At 39.6% G+C, this 21,104-nt stretch overlaps 4 protein-coding genes across 8 annotated transcripts; 1 reads left to right on the top strand and 3 right to left on the bottom strand.

Moving 5' to 3' along the window:
- Window positions 1-458: 458 nt before the first annotated feature.
- Window positions 459-2,605, bottom strand: LOC103451693 (piriformospora indica-insensitive protein 2-like). Its single transcript, XM_008391107.4, has 2 exons — window positions 2,077-2,605; window positions 459-1,685 (listed from the first exon to the last, which is right to left on the bottom strand). The coding sequence occupies exons 1-2, from the start codon at window positions 2,284-2,286 to the stop codon at window positions 615-617; spliced, it is 1,281 nt and encodes a 426-aa protein (XP_008389329.3). The 5' UTR covers window positions 2,287-2,605; the 3' UTR covers window positions 459-614.
- Window positions 2,606-6,273: 3,668 nt separating this feature from the next.
- Window positions 6,274-12,375, bottom strand: LOC103423761 (nuclear matrix constituent protein 1-like). The gene is made up of 8 exons (XM_008361841.4): window positions 11,767-12,375; window positions 11,428-11,637; window positions 11,097-11,350; window positions 10,654-10,924; window positions 10,473-10,556; window positions 8,103-10,210; window positions 6,889-7,093; window positions 6,274-6,780 (listed from the first exon to the last, which is right to left on the bottom strand). The coding sequence occupies exons 1-8, from the start codon at window positions 12,064-12,066 to the stop codon at window positions 6,559-6,561; spliced, it is 3,654 nt and encodes a 1,217-aa protein (XP_008360063.2). The 5' UTR covers window positions 12,067-12,375; the 3' UTR covers window positions 6,274-6,558.
- Window positions 12,376-12,968: 593 nt separating this feature from the next.
- LOC103423762 (protein decapping 5) lies at window positions 12,969-17,805 on the top strand. 5 transcript variants are annotated; one of them, XM_070810870.1, is made up of 9 exons: window positions 12,969-13,257; window positions 14,144-14,244; window positions 14,639-14,710; window positions 14,875-15,843; window positions 16,370-16,465; window positions 16,746-16,937; window positions 17,047-17,154; window positions 17,230-17,402; window positions 17,678-17,805. In XM_070810870.1, exons 1-8 carry the CDS (start codon window positions 13,110-13,112, stop codon window positions 17,395-17,397), a joined length of 1,854 nt encoding a protein of 617 aa, XP_070666971.1. In that variant the 5' UTR covers window positions 12,969-13,109; the 3' UTR covers window positions 17,398-17,402; window positions 17,678-17,805. The 5 variants fall into 5 exon arrangements, with proteins under 5 accessions (XP_070666971.1, XP_070666970.1, XP_008360064.2 ...); XM_070810869.1 differs by lacking the exon at window positions 17,678-17,805 and adding an exon at window positions 17,530-17,627; XM_070810871.1 differs by lacking the exon at window positions 17,678-17,805 and adding an exon at window positions 17,530-17,627 and having other exon boundaries at window positions 12,977-13,257; window positions 16,746-16,925.
- A 1,243-nt stretch (window positions 17,806-19,048) lies between these two features.
- LOC103414418 (clavaminate synthase-like protein At3g21360) lies at window positions 19,049-20,903 on the bottom strand. Its single transcript, XM_029091793.2, has 3 exons — window positions 20,481-20,903; window positions 19,712-19,965; window positions 19,049-19,619 (listed from the first exon to the last, which is right to left on the bottom strand). Exons 1-3 carry the CDS (start codon window positions 20,844-20,846, stop codon window positions 19,274-19,276), a joined length of 966 nt encoding a protein of 321 aa, XP_028947626.1. The 5' UTR covers window positions 20,847-20,903; the 3' UTR covers window positions 19,049-19,273.
- Between the last annotated feature and the right edge of the window lie 201 nt (window positions 20,904-21,104).

Below are 21,104 nucleotides of genomic sequence, written 5' to 3'. Positions count from 1 at the left end.
GTTAGTTGGGGTTGCTCTGTTTAGCAAGAAACCCAAATGAATTTTTGCCATCTGTATATTGGTCTGCAGAGCAACCGCCCAATCATATGTTCTTATTTTCTGTGATACCAGATTATCCTTTTTACATGTGCAGCAGAGTTGGCATCCCGCTTCATATACTAATGATGGTCACGGTTGGATTTGAATTAATGTCATCACCAAATCACGACTAAATCTATTAACTGTTAAGTGATACGGTTTGGTTTCGTTAAAGATTACACATATTTTGTGTAAAAATAGAGCCAAATTCGGTTAGTTTTGTGTCCATCCCTAAGTTTGGCCGGTTTTGTGACCAACTTTTTTAACTGCTAAGCAATGCAGATTTCTTTAGTCCAATATTATGATTTTAATGTTAAAAGCGAACCAAACCACTCACAAGGTCTCTAATCCGGTCGGTTTTGTGTCCAGTCCAAAATTGATTTGATCGAGAACAGGAAAGCATAAATATTGATTTGATTCATGTCAAGAGGCAAAATAAAGCATTACAAAACAAGCAATAAAATTCTAAGTTACGGTTGCTTCTAACTAGAGAAGTTATATTCTATAGTTCTAAAAAGAAGGGGTATCTTTATAAATCAAGTGACCTCCTCCCCCTCCTGCTGACATGGCCTCACCCCAATTGGGACATGCTCTGCTGGCACCATTCCACTGGTGTAGCAGAGATTAGGGTTGTTCCAAGCACCAAAACGATTCCCCATTTTGTGATAAAACGACTCAGAGAATTTAAGCTCCCCTGTCAGGTTGTTGCCGTGGAGGTAGAGTGCACTGAGGCAGGGCAAAGTTGCAATCTTTGGCAAGAGGTTGCCTGTGAGCTTGTTGTCACTTAAACCCAAAAATCTCAACTTTTTTAGGTTTGAAAATGAATCTGGAATCTCACCAATTAGACCTAATCCGGAGAGGTCTAAAAATACCAAACTCTCCATGTTTTGCCACTCTAGGGTTTTGAGGTCTCCACCAATTGGGTTGTTGGATAAAACCATTTCCTCCAAGGAATGCATTTCTTGAAGTGATTTGGTCAATCCACCCGAGAAATTGTTGCTCCTGAGGTCCAATAAAGTCAACTTCTTTAGATTACCAAAACCTATTGGCAGCTGCCCTTCCAGTTGATTGCTGCTCAAGTCAAGCTTCAAGAGTGAAGTCAAACGTCCAATGGTGATTGGCAAAGGCCCAGACAGTGAGTTCCTACTTAAATCAAGGATCAGCAGCTGATTCAATTCACCAAACCCATCGGGGATTTGGCCCGTAAACCAGTTTCCGGTAAGAACTAGCCGCTTCAATCGGACTAATTCACCGATATTTGTTGGTAATCCACCTCTTAATCCATTCTCCACTAGTACCAATGATTGGAGCTTTCTGAGGCTGCCAAAGGTTGTAGGAATCTGTCCAATGAGGCCCGGGTTCGATCGAAACTCTAGTGATTCTAAGCTGCCGGCAACCTTCCACCAGTTTTCTGAGGGGATCGGAACTGGATGCTTGTGGGGTGAGAGGAAGCAATTGAAAATGGACAGGGACTTTAGGTGCTTCAAATCAAACAGCTGTGGTCTAAATTTTGCGCTTGGGGAACAACCAAGGGAGTTGTCAAGAATAGGTCCAATATTCATGGAGGTCACGTACCAAACCCCATCAAACAAATCACAAGACACCCCCTGCAATAGAAATTTAAAACCTCATCGTATCAAAACTAAAAATGCTTAAAACTTTCGACCTGTTCCGAACCCTCAAAGTGTTAACTGACCGAACCCTAACATTGAAAATATATATCGACTTCAAATGAAAAACCCGTATAAATAATTGGGACTTGTTTTAAAGTCCTACCATACTATACATTGTCTTTTAAGTGATTCGGGTTCACCAGTTAACTTGAAACTCTTCGGTTCACATCTAACCGTTAAATACAACATTGCCATTTACCCTTATGTCAAGTACAACCGTACAACTAAAAACCAAAAAAGGAATATATAGCTGGTAACTTTGGATTTAAGCAACGTTGCAGAGAAACAGTACAGAGTGGTGGTGGTGGGGGTGAAAAAAAAGTACCTGTATAGGAGTCCACCCACAAGGATCCGGATAGAGGTCTGAGCCATTCCACCATTTACCCACAAAGCCTTGGATTGCAGAGTACAGAGCGAATTGCTCCGTTTTCTCCATTGGAGCTACACCTTCATCTACTTCCTCAGAACTCCAAGCACCCACAGAGAACAGAAAGGTTACCAAAATCACAACACTGATGGGAGTAAAACCCTTCATGGATTTGAGGTAATAGTCAATACAAAAGGGTAAATCCAGAGGGAAATTTGATTAGAGTTTGTGGGAAGAAGAAAACATGAGAAACTGACCCAAAATATAAATGGATTTAGGAAGCAGAAACTACAAGCATGGATGTGATTTTCATGAGAAATATCAACGCGTCCCTTTTATATATATGTGTGTGTGTGTGCATGTACATATATGTAGAAAATCACGCGTGGTTTGGGGCCCAAGGCTCCAAGCAGAATGTGAGAAAGATCCCAAAGGGGTTTGAAGGAAAAAGGGAAGAAGAGAAGAGAAAAAATGCAGAAGCAGAAACAAAGCTGAGCTCTCTAGTCTACTCGTTATGTTTATGGGAAAGCTAAGAAAGTATACAGGCAGAGAGAGAGAGGGAGAGAGAGAGAGGATCAAAAGCACAGTTCTCGAAGAGCATCAAAGAAATAATAGTTATTATTATCAGAAGACAGTAGCACGAGTACCTAAAGGACTTGAAGGAGAAAGCGAAAGGCATTCGGCTCTTCTTTCAATCTCGTCATAGTCTTGTCATACTTTTAGTTAATTGTTATTGATTATCCTCCCACGTTAACCGAGTAATATTCTAAATTAATTTGAATTAAATTATAAAAAATAGAGTTTGTGTTGACTTTGAGTTCAGAGAGGTGTCACTCTACTTTAATTAGTTTGTGTTCCAACTAATATAGTTACACGATAAATTTATAAATTGACTTCTCATGCATGCGTTTAGATTCTTTATTTAAAACAGTGAGCTCATCGCACTGCATTCAAGTTCAATTCTTTCTCGTAATTGAGATTGTCTCGTCAAAAGTAAAAGTTAATTGTCTTGTATCATCATTATATCCATTAAAAATGGCTACCTTAGTCGGTTAAAAGGGTGTGGTAGTTGGAGGTGGGTTGTTAAGATTGTGAGATTAGTTATGGTAAAGGGGTGAGGATTTCTAGGGTTTGGCAGGAGTTAGGGCATAGAGGAAATAGGGGACCGACGTCCATGCAAAGACAGAGAGAGGAGGGTGGTGCACGTAAGTACATGCAAGACAAAAAGTTAGTTCATATCTCTCAATGCTGATTCTTCTCTAGGTTGGGGCTTTCTGCTTTTGGGCTTTTAAGAGCTTTCTGAAACACGGAGGAACAAGACAAATGCTGCATTGAATCTCCCAAAAAAAGGATGGGCAAAAACTGTATGGCTGAGATGGGACATAGAAACAGCTTCAAGTTCATACTGTTATGGTGCATCTTGGAATTGAACCATGGTATTTACTATTTGTTCCACCTATTCCTATCTTCATTACCAAAACCAAGAAAACAACATCCTTCCCTTGTTTGAAATAAATAATTAAGAGTGACCCCAATCCAACGAAGGCTCCCGACTTTGTTAGAGTTGGGAGATGAATGTCTATCGTATGCAGCCTTATTTTTGCTTTGCAAAGAGAGTTTTTCAACAACTCGAACCCGTGACATTTTGGTCACTAAGAAGCAACATTTCCGTTGTGCCAAGACTCGCTTTCGTTTGAAAGATGTAATTATACAATTAAAATGTGAGAAAAACAGAACTTTGATGGTATTCCGGTATTCCAAACTAAATAGATATGGCATACTTTTAACTTTCTAGTATAATAGTTGATGATTAGCTTAAAGGTGGCATATAATTTTGTCCTAAACATATACCTCTCATTGGAATGTTGACAAACACATCAACATAATTGTACTACTTACTCACTACTCCCATACCAAAATGGAAAATAATTTGAATTTCAGTCATGAAATTATATGAAATCAATTTGTATGTACAAGTTTGTATTTTGGTAGAAGAGGAATATGAAGGAAATAATGGTTAAGAAGCACAAGCAACTGTGGAAAAATTAAAAAAAAAAGGGCATTTTAGCCAAAATGATTCTTAATTGGCATAACTCTTCACTTTAATCTTTGAGATTTGAAATCTATAGAAGTGGTTCTATCCACCATCAATCATTTTGGTTATTCCATGAAAAATCTCTATTAAATAAGGATCAAATGACAAAAATACCCCAAATCTAATAAACAAAGGAAAACTAATGAAAAGAACTTGAAAACTTTGAATTTTAACGATAAAGATAAAATAAAGGGTAAATTGAATAGTACCATGATTGACTTTTTAGTGTAAAAATATAGTTTTTCGTTAAAGTGAACAATACCAAGAGCTTTGTGTTAAAGTTCCCAATAAACAATAGGCAAAATGATTTGACAAAAATTGAGGATATTTTTATCATTTTATTCTTATTTAGCATAGATTTTTCAAGGATCAAAACGATTTATGATAGACAAACTTAAAGACCACTTCTATCAATTTTAAATCTCAATAATCAAATTATGTCAATCTCATGACCATTAAAAAGCCATAAAATAAAGAGAACTTTAACAAAAAGTTTCCGGTACTGTTCACTTTAACGAAAAACCACATTTTTACACTAAAAAGTCAATCTTGATACTATTCACTTTACTTTTTATTTAGTTATAAACTCAAAGTTTTCAAGTCATTTTTTTTAATTTTTCCTAAAATAAAAGCACTTTTTGGGTTTTTAAGAGCAGTTCCACCGGGGAACCTTTAGGCCAGCACCCAGCCAAATTATTGGCCCGGCACCTAGCCAATCCACTCCAGCCGAGCAGATAGGCTGGCACCCAGTCCAAGCTGGTCTCTAGGCCGGCTCAGAATGTGCTGAGCCTTTGCCCGGCCTACATGATGCCAGGCGATACCGCCACCCCTCCTTGAGCTGAATTCGAAGCTCTCTGCTTTCCTTGCACCACCACCCCAACTCGAGCTTCCATATCCAAAGCCCTCCCTCTTGGTCTTGGGCTGTTGCTCGGAGCTGCAACGATTGAATATATCGGTGACGAAGTAGCTGACGTCATGGTCTGAATCGGAGGCGGCGTCGGAGATCAGTCGCAATCGAAGGAGCTCCGGGGATCGAGAGGATCGACGGCAAAGGGTTTGCAGTTTTGGTTGGCGCACCAGTGGGTGAGGGGATCGGGGAGGAGGGTTGGGTGGGATTGCGGGTCGTTGGGTTCGTTTGGTGGTTGCGGCTCGTGGGGTAGGGCCAAACTTGGCTAATCTCACATGGGTTTTGGCGGTTTGAAGAGAAGAAAAAGAAGAAGGGAAGAAAAAGTGGTGAAACTGTGCTTGACAACACAGTTGGAAAATCAGGGAAGAAAAAGAAGAATGGAGTCCAGAGAGTACTTTCATATACTTTTTGTGTGAAAAAAATATATCAAAAAGCTCATCCTTAATTTATTTGATGAGTTTATGTAATTTCATTTTAGTGTGTTTTTTTTTAAGTTTATTTGATGAGTATGTAATTTTACTTTAGTGTGTATTTTTTTTAAGTTTATTTGAAATTTTATCCGAAATTGGTTAAAAATCTTATTCGAAATAAACTTAAAAAAAAAAACACACCAAATAAATGCGCTGGGTGCCAGCGTATTTTTTTAGAGATGAAAATGCCTTGGCCTATTACTGTTCACTCTAGTCTATTACTGTTTACTTGAGTGGATAAATGCGCTGGGTGCTGGCGCAAAGTCGTTAGGGGGTGGACTTACTCTAAGGGGAGGAGAGGAGGGGTGAAGTGAAGAGGACCAGAGTGTCTGACTAGAGGAGTGGGAACCGAGGGAGGGAGGGAGAAAAATGGAGGGCTATCAGAAGGCATAGCCCAAACTCTACTTAATTGTTTCCTGGGCAGGCCTAGTACAATAGGATGATAAATACTTTTCAGCGCAAGCTTTTGCAGGTAAATGTGAAGAGTAGAGGGATGGGTCTTTAATTTGTAGTTTCATCTTTCATGTTTGTTTTCACTAATCCCATTAAATTAGACTCCATAATTAATAGTTAGAGACTTTCTTTATTGGTATTTATTTGAGGATTGTAATTATTGAACAATTATACGGTTTTTTTTTCCTTAGTTTGTGTTGGTAAAGGGATGGGAATATCTTATACTCGTCTGATGTTTACAACACATGACATTATATTTTTGAATCAAGATTCGAGACGCTACTTAGCAATAAACCCGTTACAAGCTGGTAATAATATCTTCAGCCATGTTTCCACCCGTCCAAAAGAAGAGCAAAAACTAAAAAGACTTGAAAAGGGCGAAGAAATCGCCATTTCAACATTGGAATTACAACGAAAATGAGAAAACAAAAAGAAGCTAAGAAATCACACAAACTGAAGCTAGTCATTACAAAGTTTTCGGAAAAATATGGTAAATTAGAAACTGGTTTTCGCCATCACGTCGTTAAGAAAGTCCAGATCTTTTTTCCTATTGACTTCTCGCCAGGACGCTCTTCAACGTCCTCGTCATCATAGTCATCGTCGCTCTCGCCATTTGTATTGTTGCCGCAACCAGATTCCGGTGTACCAATATCTTTCACGCTCATATCTGTATTTTCAACTGATTTGGCTGCATCGGCTTCAGCATTGTCATCGACGGTGGCTGTTGGTGTTCTAAACTGCAGTACAAGAAACAGAGGTTAACAGACCTTATTCACATCGTTTTAGACGTTTCAGATATAACCGTCACAAAGTACAAGACACGTAAAAGGTAAGGGGGACATTACCCTCACAACCCGCTCCTGTGAGAATTCCGCACCTTTTAACGTAGTGACCTGCATCAACTGTGTAGTTTGCCCATTCTCACCAGCCGTCCCCAACGATGACACAGAAACAGATTCCGGAATTGGTTCTATACCACCACCTCCAGTTTCTTCCTTGCTTCTCTTCTTCAGGTCAGCCGCGGTTGGTGCTGCTGTGACCGATCCTGCACTGATCAACATCCATAGACAAATTTAGAAAAACCAAACACTTCCTCACATGGCACAGCATAGAAAATGCCCACAGTTGACACATCATGCAAGATCCCTTGATTGGACAGTTTATGACAGATGAGGTCACAAGTAAAACCGTAAAAATTCACGTCTTCCGCATACAGATACTTCGGTAGTTCAATGATTAGCTGTATAAGTTTATCCCTGTTTACCTTCTTCCTTAAAAAAAATTCTACGATTATATATATTCCCAAAATATCAGAAAGAACAAAATGTGTTCCCCATACCAATATAGTAACAAATAACTGAACTAAAAATTTCTCTTTTTAGATGGAACTTCCGAATGATTTTCCCCGATCAAGGAACAATAATTTCAGAATAACGGTCAGTGAAATTGTCACTCCAGGACTAACCCGAAGCTGGTTAGGAAAATATTTGTCTGGACAACAGAACGTGCACCTAGTGAAGACTATTGGATAGATTATTCTGGGATCTAACAAACATTCTATTTCATGCATTAACTGAAGGGACCTGGACAATTGAAGTGCTCACCTAATATTCCATAGCAAGAACAGAAATGGGTCAAAGAACGGTTCTTTGTAACCCAAGAAGGAAAAGAATCAAATAGACTACAGTGATAAGATTTACCAGAAGTTTGACATTCAAATCCGTACTCAGTGTATCCATCACAATATCAATAGTCTCAAACTAAAATTGATAAGGGAAAAAAAAAAAGCCCAACAATTTTATATAAACATAACCACTCAAAGCAAAAAGATATATCCAGCGTTCAACCATGTTGATATCCAATTGTCGTTAAACCTTAAGTTGATTGGAAACAAATGCAACAATGCATGAAGAATGACAGACTGACAACAAGTCTATATAGATATACAACCTTGACTCAAGTTATTATGATCACGCCACAGAAACTGCAAACACTAATTAACTTCCACATTTAGCCGTCACCGTGCCACATAATTTCATACACACATTAAGCAACTTACGTCTTGCGATGTCTAAGGTTATATCGCTGCTCTCCAGGTGTTTGCACGGAAGAAGCAATAGATTGTCGCCTCTTCCTGCGCCCACCAGCTGTTGTGACACTGCCCGAACGTCCTTCGCTGTCACAATCATCTTGCTCACTTTCAGTAATCCTAGAGCTCTGAGCACGCCTTCGTTTTCTCCCAATGCTACTATTTGCTTTCTCAGCAAAACTGGAAGCTCCCTGAATTTCTTCATAATTGTAACTACTATCATTAGGCAGCATACTTGCATTTGATGGTTCTTCTGGAGTATTTCCGAGAAATTTCTTTGCCTCTTCAACTGTTGCCTTCACTGTGCGTGTCCTAGACAGTCTGGACTTGCGTCCCCTAGCTGGTTGTTGCCGACCACTCTTTATCTCAGATTGCCCGGAATCATCTGGAACATCTTTAACCTTACTGTCAATGAAGCTATGATCATCAATTGATGGAGCATACCCATCATCCACTTCTTTGGAAGTGTTATCCGATGGTAGTGGTTGAGCACTAGAGTCATTAAGCATCCTAAAAGATGGCCCAGGCTCATCTTCATGACTGATGTGCCCTCCTTCTCCCTCATTGATAAGCATATTAGATTCGATTCTTTTCTCTTCAACATTAACCTGAATAGCGGATAGTGGGGGCAACTCCGAAGACCCTGCATCAGTAATATACTCCATTTTTTTTATTGGAGATACTTTGGAAACCATTGCCTTGCATTTGCGCAGCAAAGACGTTCCCCATCCTGATTCTGTGTATTCCAAATCAGGAACACCTAAATCAGCCGAAGAGTTCTTTAAAAGTTCATCATTGAGCCTTGGCAGAGAAACAGCCTCAACTTGGTACATTCCCGGTACTTGGAGATCAGAAAGTACAAATTCCCTTGTCATTTCTCCACAGTCCTTGCAACTTTTAAGCTTCTCAACAAAAGAAAGGAAGTGTCGTCTTTCCTCAATAAGCTGTTCCCGCTGCTGCTTGATCTTTTTGCTAAGCATAGCAAGCTGACCAATATCTTTTCGCATTTCAAGTTGGTTAACTTCCTGTTGCTTCTTGTTCAGAGCAAGTTCTTCTCTTTCCTTTTCCATTCTATGCCTTTCAGATCTTAATTCTTCCCTTTGCTCATCAGTGACTCCCTTCAAGTAATTAATTTTAGCATGTTCTCTATCCTTCTCCTCCTCAAATGCTCTCTCCATTTCCTGCAGGCGTTTCTTCATTTCCTGCTCCTTATTCTGCATATCAGCCTCAAGATCCCTCTTCTGTGACTCAAAATCTTGAACCATTTGACTATGCTCAAATTGGGCCTTTTCAGCTAACGCTAACTGCTCATTCCTCATCTTAGACGCAAATGATTCTTTCTCAAGCTTGAGACTGTCCCGCTCCCTCTGTAAGTAATTTTGCATTGCATCTTTCTCCTTTTTCAGCCTTTCTTCCTCCATGCCTTGTAATTTTTCTAATTTTTCTTTCTCTTCAACAATTTTCTTCAGATCTCTGCTAATTTCAGCTTTTCTCTCATCCAAATCCTCCCACTCTTCTTCAAACTTTTCCCTCTGCTGCTTTAAATCTTCAGCTTCCTTCAAGAGCAACTCATTTCGAAGTCTATAAGTCTTTATTTCCTGCTGCAATTCCGACTGCAAACGGAGGTGCTCTGACCTCTCTTCCTGGGTAATTACCTGCTTCTCTCTCTCTTCACGAATATGGAGCTCCAGTTGAAGGTTTTCATCCTTTATCTTCTGAATTTCATCTCTAAGATTCTGAAGACACTCTATATCAGCAAGTAGTTGTTGCCTTTCCACCTCTAAAGTTTTCTCATCAACTTTGATGGTTTTCTCGTTCTCCTTCAAAGTTTTCAGCTTTGTTTCAAGTTCCTTATTTTTCTCATTCAACCTCTCTGATTTCTCATGCAGCGCTTGTTCCCTCTTCAACAACTTTTCTTCCCTGTGGCTGATTTCCAGCTCCTTTTGTTCCACCCCGTCAACCTTAATCCTTAGTTCCTTGTTCAGAGACTCCCTCCTTTCTTCCATTTCCAACTCAAACTCCTGCATTTTCATATTGAGAATGGATCTGTGCTTCTCAAGCACCTCTTGAATCTCCACCTGTGAGAGACCATATCAGATTTCTAGACAAATTGTATGAAAATAAACATTCAAGCCCTTCTAAACAGAATTTTTTTTTTTTGACAAATGGCATCAGGTCTCATAAATGTAGCCCATTTACATTGCATTCATTCAATACGTTTTACATGAACGTACCCATTTAGAAAACAAATATATAACCCTTTGAAAAACAGAAGATATAATTTTATTAGTCATAAGTTACATAAAAATAAATATCAGGAGTTTAAGAGTTAGGACACACATTTTCTCTCGAACTTAGTTTTTGCTCAAATTCATGTAATTCCCTCTCCTTCAACTCTAATATGTTCCTCAAAGAATTTGCTTCCTGCAACCAAATTGACATCAGTCAAATGAACAAAGCTGCAAATATACATTTCTGAAAAAAAAATGAAAAAATAAAAACTCATCTATACGAGAGACACCTTTTCCTTTGATGCTAAGTCATCTAGCCGTTTATTCACATCCGCTTCCTTTTCTTTCAACATAGTGTTCAAAGCTTCAATCTTCCTTTGCCCTTCTTCGATGCCCTTCTCTTTTTGCTTCATACTCATTTCATTTTGATTTGACTTCTCCTCTTTCTCATTCAAAATTCTCCGAAGCTTGCATAACCTCTCTTCCCCTTCTTGTAGCTTCCTCTCCCATTCTTTCAAGTCTTCCCTTTGTTTGTAAAAAGTTGTCTTGTGTACCTCTTGCCTAACAAAATTAGGAACAAGTCAAATTAAATTTAAAAGCCAAATGCTCCAGAATATAAACACGGACTACATCATAAATGGAAGATGTCTCGCATTCAGCAAAGAACAGAGCAACTATATATATTAGGATCCTGCACATCCTAAATGCAAGTGTCATGGTCGTAAAAACGTACTCTGTACTTAAGGAAAGCTTCTCTCTTCGAAGCACACTTTCACGTGCCTCCACCTCCTCCAATCTCATCTCCAACTCTGAACTCTTTCTATTGACCTCAGCAAGTTTGGCCTCGGCAGCACACAACTTTGCATCTGTCTCCAAAGACTTCTCTTCAATTCCCACAACTAATGAATTTGCATCAACCATCTTTGCTTCAGACTCCCGCTTTATTTGGGCATGCTCCTCGTGCATTTCACGCAAAGCCTTTTCCAGCTGCAGTGACAAAAATTAATACACATTGACAAACAAAATTTCATTACACAAATTGACAAACAAGAAAGCTCGCATACCTGAGCTACACACTGCTTCTCAGCAACCAATACTCTCCGTAAATTCTCCTCCCGCTTCTCAACCTCAGATATTGCAATTAAGTGTGCAGATTGTTCGCGTTTAAGAATCTCCTGGGTTTCCGCCAATGCTTGACTCAATTCTTCGTTCTTCGATGCCCACTCTTTCTTTTCAATCAGGAGAAGCCCCATATTATACTGGTAATCAAAAAGCTGCCCAACAACAAATATATCATTATATATTCAGAATATTACAAATTTGCGTTGTGTATAAATGTTGCACAAGATATTAATAACGGTTCTATTAATCTGGTTCGATAAACCAAAAATCAAGTGGCTAACCTCTTTTTGAAGCTTAGAGACCTTCTCGGCGAGCGCTTGGTGGTCCTTGCGCTCCATAGACGCCTCATCGAGGAAGCCAGCCTCTTTGAACGCTCTCCAGTCGTCCATATCACCGGTATCTAATCCCGCAGTCGTATAAGGCCCGCTCTCACTCAGCGAGCCCAATGGCGGAGGCGGACCATCGACAAGCGCCACCGCTTTACCCTTCCCAGTATTCCTAGGGTTCGAAACGACGCCGCCGCTCCTCGGCGTCAGCAACAGAGCCGCCGTCGACGCCTTCCTTTGTGGCGTGAACATCATCCGCCACGACGAAACCCTAATTCCGTATAACAATGAGTAGCAATACAAGAAATTAAATTGGGCGAGTTCTTGAAAACCCTAATTCGAATGTCCGTACAACGGCTATTGGAATTTGGATTTTTCTCAGTGCTTTCGACTCTGCGATCGCAACGGAAATTAGCGAGGAATGCTCTCCCCTTCCCTGTTTTGATTTCGGCTTGCGGTTTTTTATCGCGATTTTACCCCTCTACTGACACTACTAATTGACGACGGCTCCCATAAAATTTAAGGGTACTTGTGTCATCACAGTGCTGATGTCCCGATTTCTCTGTTAGTTGCTATCCTGATGATTTTAAGTTGAATACTGACCAAATAAAATATATATTAATTTGTAAAAATTTTTTTACCAAACAATAATATTTACATTAATCGATGGAGAGCGAAGATTCCATAAATTTTTCTACCCAATCTTTTCTTCTATAACTTTTCCTTTGAAATTCTATAAATTTCTCTAAGCTAAGTTCTACACTAATTTAAATAAATTTGATGCAATTTATCATGATGAATTGATATTGTCGTTTGATAAAGAATTTGGTTCGCTATTATGCAAGATTATATTTGTTTAAGAACATGTTTAATCTAAACCACCTAGTCTTGCTTCATTTTCAATATCCTATTTACAGTTAAATTCAATAAATTAGCCAATAACTCATTGTCATTAAATTAAATAATTAGTTTGTTAGAACAAACAGAATTGGTCATGGATTAGGAACATTTTCGTCAACGGACCAACTTCTCCTCAGTTTCCAACAAAAAAGACCAACAAGTCCCAAACCACCCACGTGTCAAATCCTCATTGGCCTGATCGTCAACATCGTCAAATTACCAAAAAACGCAAAAAATCAACAGGGCTTAAATAGGCAGGCAGATCTCCCTCTCCCCCACGAACAGAGAGAGAACCCGATAATCTCAAAGGCACCCCCAAAACCAAAACCCTACTCTCCCTCTCTCTCCTCCCTCTCACTCTGTAATCTGTATGCGCTAGGGTTTCGAAATCGGAGGCCATGGCTACGGAGACTGCTGCGAGATCGAGCTCGGCGGCCGATTCGTACATAGGGAGCTTGATTAGTTTGACTTCCAAGAGTGAGATCAGATATGAAGGCGTGCTTTATAACATCAACACCGAAGAGTCCAGTATTGGACTCAGAAATGGTACCGTTTTACTCTCTCGATTTTTACTTTTGATTATTGTTGGCCGGATTCCGTTTAGGTCTTGTTATCTAGGTCAATTTGATTAATTTAATTTTAGTTTATCACTAGTTAATTCGTCTAGATTGGCATTTTTAGGGTTTAATTATTAATGATTTCAGATTTTTTAAATTTTTGGCAACTGTGAATTTGCTATTGAATCTGACTGTCAGCGGCTCAATGTGCTTCTTTGTATTTTATTGCAAAATTTTGTGACTCCTTGTGAAAATGTAGAATTTTGTGATTCTAAATGGTTTATCTTTTCTATATTTCGCAAGGAATAGATGGTTTTTTTTATGGAACCTTTCATTTTTCTGTATGTACCATTTGTTTAAATGAAATTGATTTGTTAGTTTATTACTAGTTCAGTCGTCCCGATTGGCATTTTGGTTTAATTATTCTTGGTTTAGGAATATGAATTTTTGAAATTTTACTCAATTGTGAATTGTGAAGACATGTATGCATGTGAGTATGTAAAGTATGAGATTCAGGAATTAGTGTGTTCTTAGAATTGAGTTTGAAAGTACGATATAGCGAAGAATTGATGTGGCTCAATGCGCTTCCATTTACATATTGCACAATTCATCAAGCTTTGGGATTTCTGTAGAAAATTACAAAATTTGATTCTAAATGGTTTATCTTTTCTGTATTTGGAAGGGTTACATGGTTTTCTTTATAAAGTTGTTTCCCTTTGCTTTATGACCAAACAATTGCTTCAAAGGGTTAGGAAGAGTTGTATGAATAGTTTATGTGACATGGATAATAAATGTACATATATTGTATCATCAAGTGCTATTGTTGAGATATGGATGGATGTATTGATGCTAATTTGTTACTTTTTACACGGCAGTGCGATCTTTTGGAACAGAAGGAAGAAAGAAGGATGGACCACAAATCCCACCGGGAGACAAAGTTTATGAGTATATTTTATTTCGCGGGAGTGACATCAAGGTTGGTACTGAGATGCCTCAGATTGGACTTCACAACTAGTGTTCTATATTTTTGTCTGATAGTTTAAAAAATAAAAATAAAAACCCCAAAATGTGCCGACTTTATGAGTTTAAATTACGGTGATGGTATTTGTCTTCAATCGTAGCATGGACTTTGGTTGTTTAGTAAGAGTAAAAATAGAATCTGTAATGTTGCAATTGGTGTTGACTACTCTCTGGTACTAAAACTGAAGCTCAAATATGGCCACTGAAGTATATGGTAATAATGATATTTGATGAAAATATAACTTTAACTAGGTGACCAGTTTTGAACTATGTAGCCTAGATTCACTTCTGGTTATATTTTCAAGTAAATATCCAGACCCTAAGTCTTTCATTATTATCTTTGTTTTCAGGATTTACAGGTTAAGTCTTCTCCACCTGTTCAGCCTACACCACCTATAAACAATGATCCAGCTATTATCCAGGTAAGAGAAGGAATTCTAACTTTTGGGATGCCTCTAGCCAACCTCTGCTAATTTATTCTCTCTCTCTTTCTCTCTCTCTCTCTCTCTCTCTCTCTCTCTCTCTCTCTTCCCTCTCTCTCTCTCTCTCTCTCTCTCTCTCTCTCTCTCTCTTCCCTCTCTTGCAGTCTCACTATTCCCGCCCAGCTCCTTCAACATCGAGCTTGCCAGCTCCAGCTAGTGGATCTTTGACGGATATTAATTCCCATGCTCCACAGATGGGACTCCCTGGTCCAAATTTCCAAGGTAGTTTGCCTTTATATCAACCTGGAGGCAATTTAGCGTCATGGGGTGGTACGCCGCCTCCTCCAAGTGCAAATGGTATGCCAATGTATTGGCAAGGATACTATGGCCCTCCAAATGGGCTACCTCATTTACACCAGCAGTCATTGCTTCGACCACCACCTGGGCTGTCAATACCTTCTTCACTGCAGCAGCCAATGCCTTCTTCACTGCAGCAGCCACTGCAGTACCCCAATTTTACTCCCTCCTTACCTACTGGAGCTTCAAACTTGCCTGAAGTTCCACCACCTTTGCTTCCTGCTGCTAGTATTAGTTCCTCTAGTTTGACTGCTACTTCTTTATCCCCGCCAACATTGCCAACAACTCTGCCTCCAGTGCCTTCTACAACATTATCTCTTGAAACTCTACCAAGCTCAATGCCTAACAAAGCACCTAGTTCTGCCCCCTCTGCACCTTCGGCAGCCATGCTTAGTGCAAGCTTGCCACCACTATCTTCTCTGGCTACTTCAAGCCCAGATATAAGTGTTGTGCCACCAATCTCTAACAAACCTCTTGCAATTTCTGGTCCAACCTTGCCTTATCCAAGCATATCTCAAACGACTTCCTCTGTTGCTGGGACAGCCAATTCTTTACGCATGGAAACACTAGTGCCTTCCTTGGTAACCCCAGGCCAGCTTTTGCAGTCGGGATCCACTACAGTCTCTTCATCTCAATCTTTGCAAACAGCTCACAAGGATGTGGAGGTTGTACAAGTTTCATCATCAACCTCATCAGAACCATCGGTTCCACTTTCAGCAGAACCACAGCCACCAATATTGCCACTTCCTCAACAACCTGCACAGGCTGGTCAAAAGGTTGTTTTGCCGTACATGCATGTGTTACACGCTCACTTGCACACACACACACACAGATTCTTGCATGCCTCTGGACTAGTTAGTTTTTGTGACTCCTTGTATATGTGGGCTGGGTGCAACAAAAAAAAGTGGACTGTGATTCAATGGGGTGATCTTCAACTTAGTTATCAACATGCTTATTAGTTTGAGTTGCTATTATTAAGGATTAGATGGTGTGGTAGTTATTATTCAGGATTAGATGGTGTGGATGTTCACCCCCATGAAAATCTGAATTGTCGGGCAGGCTCTTTGTTTGAATTTCTTTTTGTTAGATTTATTTGCATATGTCTGGTGTCAGCCTGAATTTGATCCAGCCTTTTAAATGACTGAATTGTTGTGGATTGGTGGTTTCTCCTATTCCACCAACTCGGTTTAGTCTAGTGGCCAGTGTTTAGGACTTCAAGTTTCTTTTTTAAAATTTATTATGTGTTCTGTGGTTCGATTGCAAGGAGTTCTGACGTTGGCTTCTCCCTCTTTCCATAAATAGGACTATGTGCGTTCTCAGCCAAATGGAGCTCCATACCAAAATCAAAATCGCCAGGGTTATACATATAGGGGACGTGAAAGAGGACGAGGGACTGGAGTAAGGAAGCCTTTTTCCCCCACAATTTGAATTTTGTTGGGTATCAATGGTTTGTTAAATGCGAACTAAAATTGAAATTTCTTGATTGGAAGTGTTTAGTCAGAAGAAGTGTTTTTATTTTCTTGACTACTTCTAATCTATAGTAAGTGACATATATGATAAATCCCAAATTATCTACAGACATGATCCTCCTGATTGGCTTTAATTTACTCTCTTTAATTAAGTTGTTGCATTTTCGGCATCACTGAAATTGCCAAATAAATAACATGTTGGTGTGCAGAGTTCACGTCCCACAACAAAATTCACTGAAGAATTTGATTTCATGGCAATGAATGAGAAGTTCAACAAGGATGAGGTTTGGGGTCATCTTGGTAAGAGTAACAAACCTCACAAAGAGGGTGATGGAAATGACACTGATGAAGATGACATTGAAGATGAAGATGAGGCTGAGTTATCGAAGGTTGAAATCAAGGTGGCATTGGCTATCTTTATCATTCTAGCTAGATGAATTCTACTGTAAGTAATAATCCTTGTATTACTTCTGTTATCTGAGTTTGTTTAATTTTGTTTTTGTGCCACAGCCCGTTTACAATAAGGATGACTTCTTTGATACCATCTCGTGCAATTCTACGAGTCATGACCAGAATGGAAGGACAAGATACTCTGAGCAAATAAAGATAGATACAGAGGTAACAACCTTTTTGTTTTTGTCATCTTAGTTATTGGAGTTTTTTATTAATGCGGTTGCTTGTTTGGGGGTGCAGACTTTTGGCGCTTTTTCAAGGTACCGGGGTGGAAGAGGCGGCCGTGGTCCTGGGCGTGGTGGCCGTGGTCGTGGTGGCTACTATGGAAGGGGGTATGGAGGTGGTGGCGGCTATGCCCCAAGGGGCCGTGGCCGGGCCATGCCCACTCGTGCTGCCTATGAGAGTTAGTATTGGTAAACATTCAAAGCCTCATCTTGCCTTTCAGAACAGCAAAGAGATTTAGGGCTATGCTAGTGTTGTGCTTTTTTCTTTATTTATGCTTGTCCAGAGAATAAGTAGAAGTAAATGCCTTTTTTTCAGTATCAAATTGCCGGTCGGTCTGTATGTGTTTCTTCAACCTGACTTGACATTCCTTTTTATTGACCAAATCAAGAAGCACCGAGTTTAGTGAAAGAAAACTTTCTGTTTAATTTCTCCTCGTTGATTGATTCATGGCACCCGTTGGCAGTCGGGGGTTTGAACTGACGACCCTATTGGCATTCGACTGAAGTCGTAGCTGATATCGGTGTTGGTCCTGGTTAAAGTCACTCGGATAGAATTCTGCATGTATAATGTGTGTGGTGTTCCCTAGCCAACCACCACCCCACCCCTCCGCCTGCACCGGTGTCGGCCTTGCAGGCGACTACTCAACCATCAATGACCTCTCTCTCGGCAGATTATAAAACCCAATTCCCAGAAATATGTTGAATGGGAAAGAGATGGAGACTTATGGTGGAAGACTAAAAAAGGAGGTAACAATTCGACGGATGAGATTTAGATTAGAAAATCTAATCTAATGGTTGTAAGAGTTGAAATCTTATATTGATAAGAAAGAATTGATCATGACATTAGTATGACATACAAGGACCTCACTTTTATAAGTGAAATGATAACAAGAAATATACAATCTAATGGAGGAGATTGAGACAGGAAACTTTAATTTAATGATCGTAAAGAGTTGAAATCCTATCAGCAGCGGGTTTCGAACCCAAGACCTTCAGTTTTTAATTTGAAGGAAGCCAGACTTGTGGTCAGAGGGATGTTGAAATGCCTCTGTAAGTCTTTCCAACCTGAAAATTATGGATAACCGTGACTTGCTACCAGTTGTTCCTTTTAAAAATAAAAATAAAAATTGACCATGCCATAAGCTATGACACATGTCATGACATAACCCAATAATGAAGTCATTCTAGTTACTGTGAAGAAAAAAAAATTGATGTGTGAATTTAATATTTATTGTTGTTGAATATTTACAAAAATATTTTACAACAATGTAATTTAAATTATTTTAAAATTTTGTACCTACTCAAATTATTACATAAAATCATAAAAAACTTGAATTTAAGGTTTCTACTATAAGGGCTCTTCCATTACAAGCAATGTTCTTTTAGACACAAATTCCGTTAGAACAGCTAAATAAGCCTTCAAAAGTGGTGGTAGAAAGGAATTATTGAACTACAATATTCCGAAAGCAGCATCATCTTATACGGCCACCGGAGACTTGGATTACATATTAGCAATGGCTGACAAGGAAGAAGGCTGATCAACCCAGAGGTGCAGACTCTGAAGATGATTTCGGAAAACGGGCAAGTGAGACGCTGATTGCCAAAGAATAAGCTGAGTTTGAAAGAGAAGGAGAAGAAGGCACTTGTAGATTCATCTACTCTAAAACTTACTGATTGTATATATGCACGTATATAATTATGTGTTTCTTTCTCTCGTAATGTTGAATGGTCATCCAATAAAAAACATCTCCCAAGTCTTGTACTTATGTCTCACGCCGTAAGCTTATGAGTTTTAAATAAGAGTTTGAGATATAATATAGGGAATGCACACACAATTTAAGTGTTTATTTCTTTCCCAATTAATTGCATATCATATTCATGCCTTTCAAGTTCACCCAATTGAATTTGAAATCACAAATTGAGATCTTATTACATATACGTACTTTATTGACTCCGATATCGAGTAGCTTAATTGTAAATGCATAGCATGCATAGTTGCATACAACTTTGATGAAAGTAGAAGATACTGTGGTAATCATATCATGAGATCGATGGTTGTTCTACTTGCATGTGGCAACCAAGACTCTTCTGGGAGCAAGAGAAGGCCGCCTTCCATGAAGCAAAGCCAGGTTATCAAGGAAGAGAACATCACCCTTCTCCCACTTGAACTGGATGCTTTCTTCTTCGATTATCTGCTCACATCTGTTCACCAGCTCTGCCGGAATCTCGGTCCCGTCCGCCATCAGGGCCGAGCTGTTCTCCTTCCCATGCATGCCTACCATCGTGTTGAACCACATTCTCCTCCCTTTTCTTCCTTCAAACACCTTCGTCAGCGACCTCGGTCCTAATATCGTCTTGATTCCCCCATCTGATAGCCACTCGACGTCCATGCCTAAAGCATTAGCCCTGCCACAAGTAAACAAACACTGTCCATTTTAGCTAGTGACAATGATGTCGATCGACACATTATATAATAGACTAAAATATGAATGTATTACTTTTTTTCAGCTTCTGCACGGTCTGATGCGGCAAAAGTATCCTCCCAACCCCTGCCCCTCATAGAACCTGTGCTGTTCTTACTTGGTGCTGTGAAGGTGTATTTCAAGCCACCTGCATCTAATTCTTCCACAGCTTCCGGGAACTCCTCCAGCATCCTCTCCGTCACTCGGAAGCTCGGAACAAATGGGGTCTGTCCGCCTTCTGGTGGAGGTATCTCACAGAATAGGATGACCTTTTTGGGATATTCCTTAATCTGCAGGTTAATTAATTAGTTAGACACAGTCAATTAGGGTTAATTAATTAGAATATACAGAGTCAACTCTTCGAATTTTAGTTTACGATACAAGAGTCATCGGTACATGTTTGCAGGAAACATACTGAGGTTGGAATGAGTCCATGTTTTGACTTGGCTTAAAAAATTCAAGTAAAAAATGTTTGCTTAAATCAAGATATATGACAGTTAATTAACTTATTAATCTCTCTGTGCTTTGGTGCAGGGAAGGGAAGCAACTGACACAGTATTTGTTTGCAGAAAACATGATCAATTTCACACTTCCTAGCGATGAATTCGATACCTGTCTCCGATCCTAATGCAACAAAAACGAGTTCTTTTGTTTTTCGGTTACAAGAAACAACCATTCTAGGCCGAGCCTTGTCACCTAAGAAAACAGAAATGAAACTGCCAGGAGACTCCTCCAATATTTTTGACAACCTATGTCCCTAGAAATATGGTGATTTTTCATGGTGATAGTATATATATGCACTTACCAAGACCATCTCATGGTGATAGTATATGAACTCTGAGAGAGGTCCTTCATTTGCAGTCCAAACTCGCTTGTGCACATGAGTTCTTGGCGCCGGTCCTACATAGCGAATATCATCCCAACCGAAGGTTTCTATGATGTCGTTGAACTCCTCAGCGTTCTGAACATTGAAACCTCGGAGAAGGATAGCGCTGTTTTTGAGAAGCATCTGATCAAACCAGTCCTTGTTCTTCTGAAGAGCCAAAATAAGTGACTCCACATCGTTGTTTTCGGGTGCTGGAGGCTGCAGCACCAGTGGCATGGTCTCACCATCCACCACCTTTTGGCCTTCGCACTCTCCTACTTTGAAGTCTTTGGTGAAGGGCTCCATAATCTCTCTCTCTCTCTCTCTCTCTCTCTCTCTCTCTTGCTATTTGTTTATGGGCGTGTTGGTGTTTAGATTCGAAGGGGTTATATATAGTGGTGGGGATATGGTTCTCACCGGCTGATTTTGGATGCTTTGTATGTCATTTTGCTAGTTATATGACGCAATAGTTCTTTTTTTATTGGTTATGTTTGCGGAGGTACCTCGAATTTGGAATGAGGATTCTCCGGATCCTCTTTGTAAGGATTCGGGAATTCTCCAATC

This window comes from Malus domestica, chromosome 13 (assembly GCF_042453785.1).
Source record: "Malus domestica chromosome 13, GDT2T_hap1".
NCBI lineage: Eukaryota > Viridiplantae > Streptophyta > Magnoliopsida > Rosales > Rosaceae > Malus > Malus domestica.
Note: the sequence above shows the minus strand (reverse complement) of the source record. Positions and strands in the feature narration are given on the sequence as shown.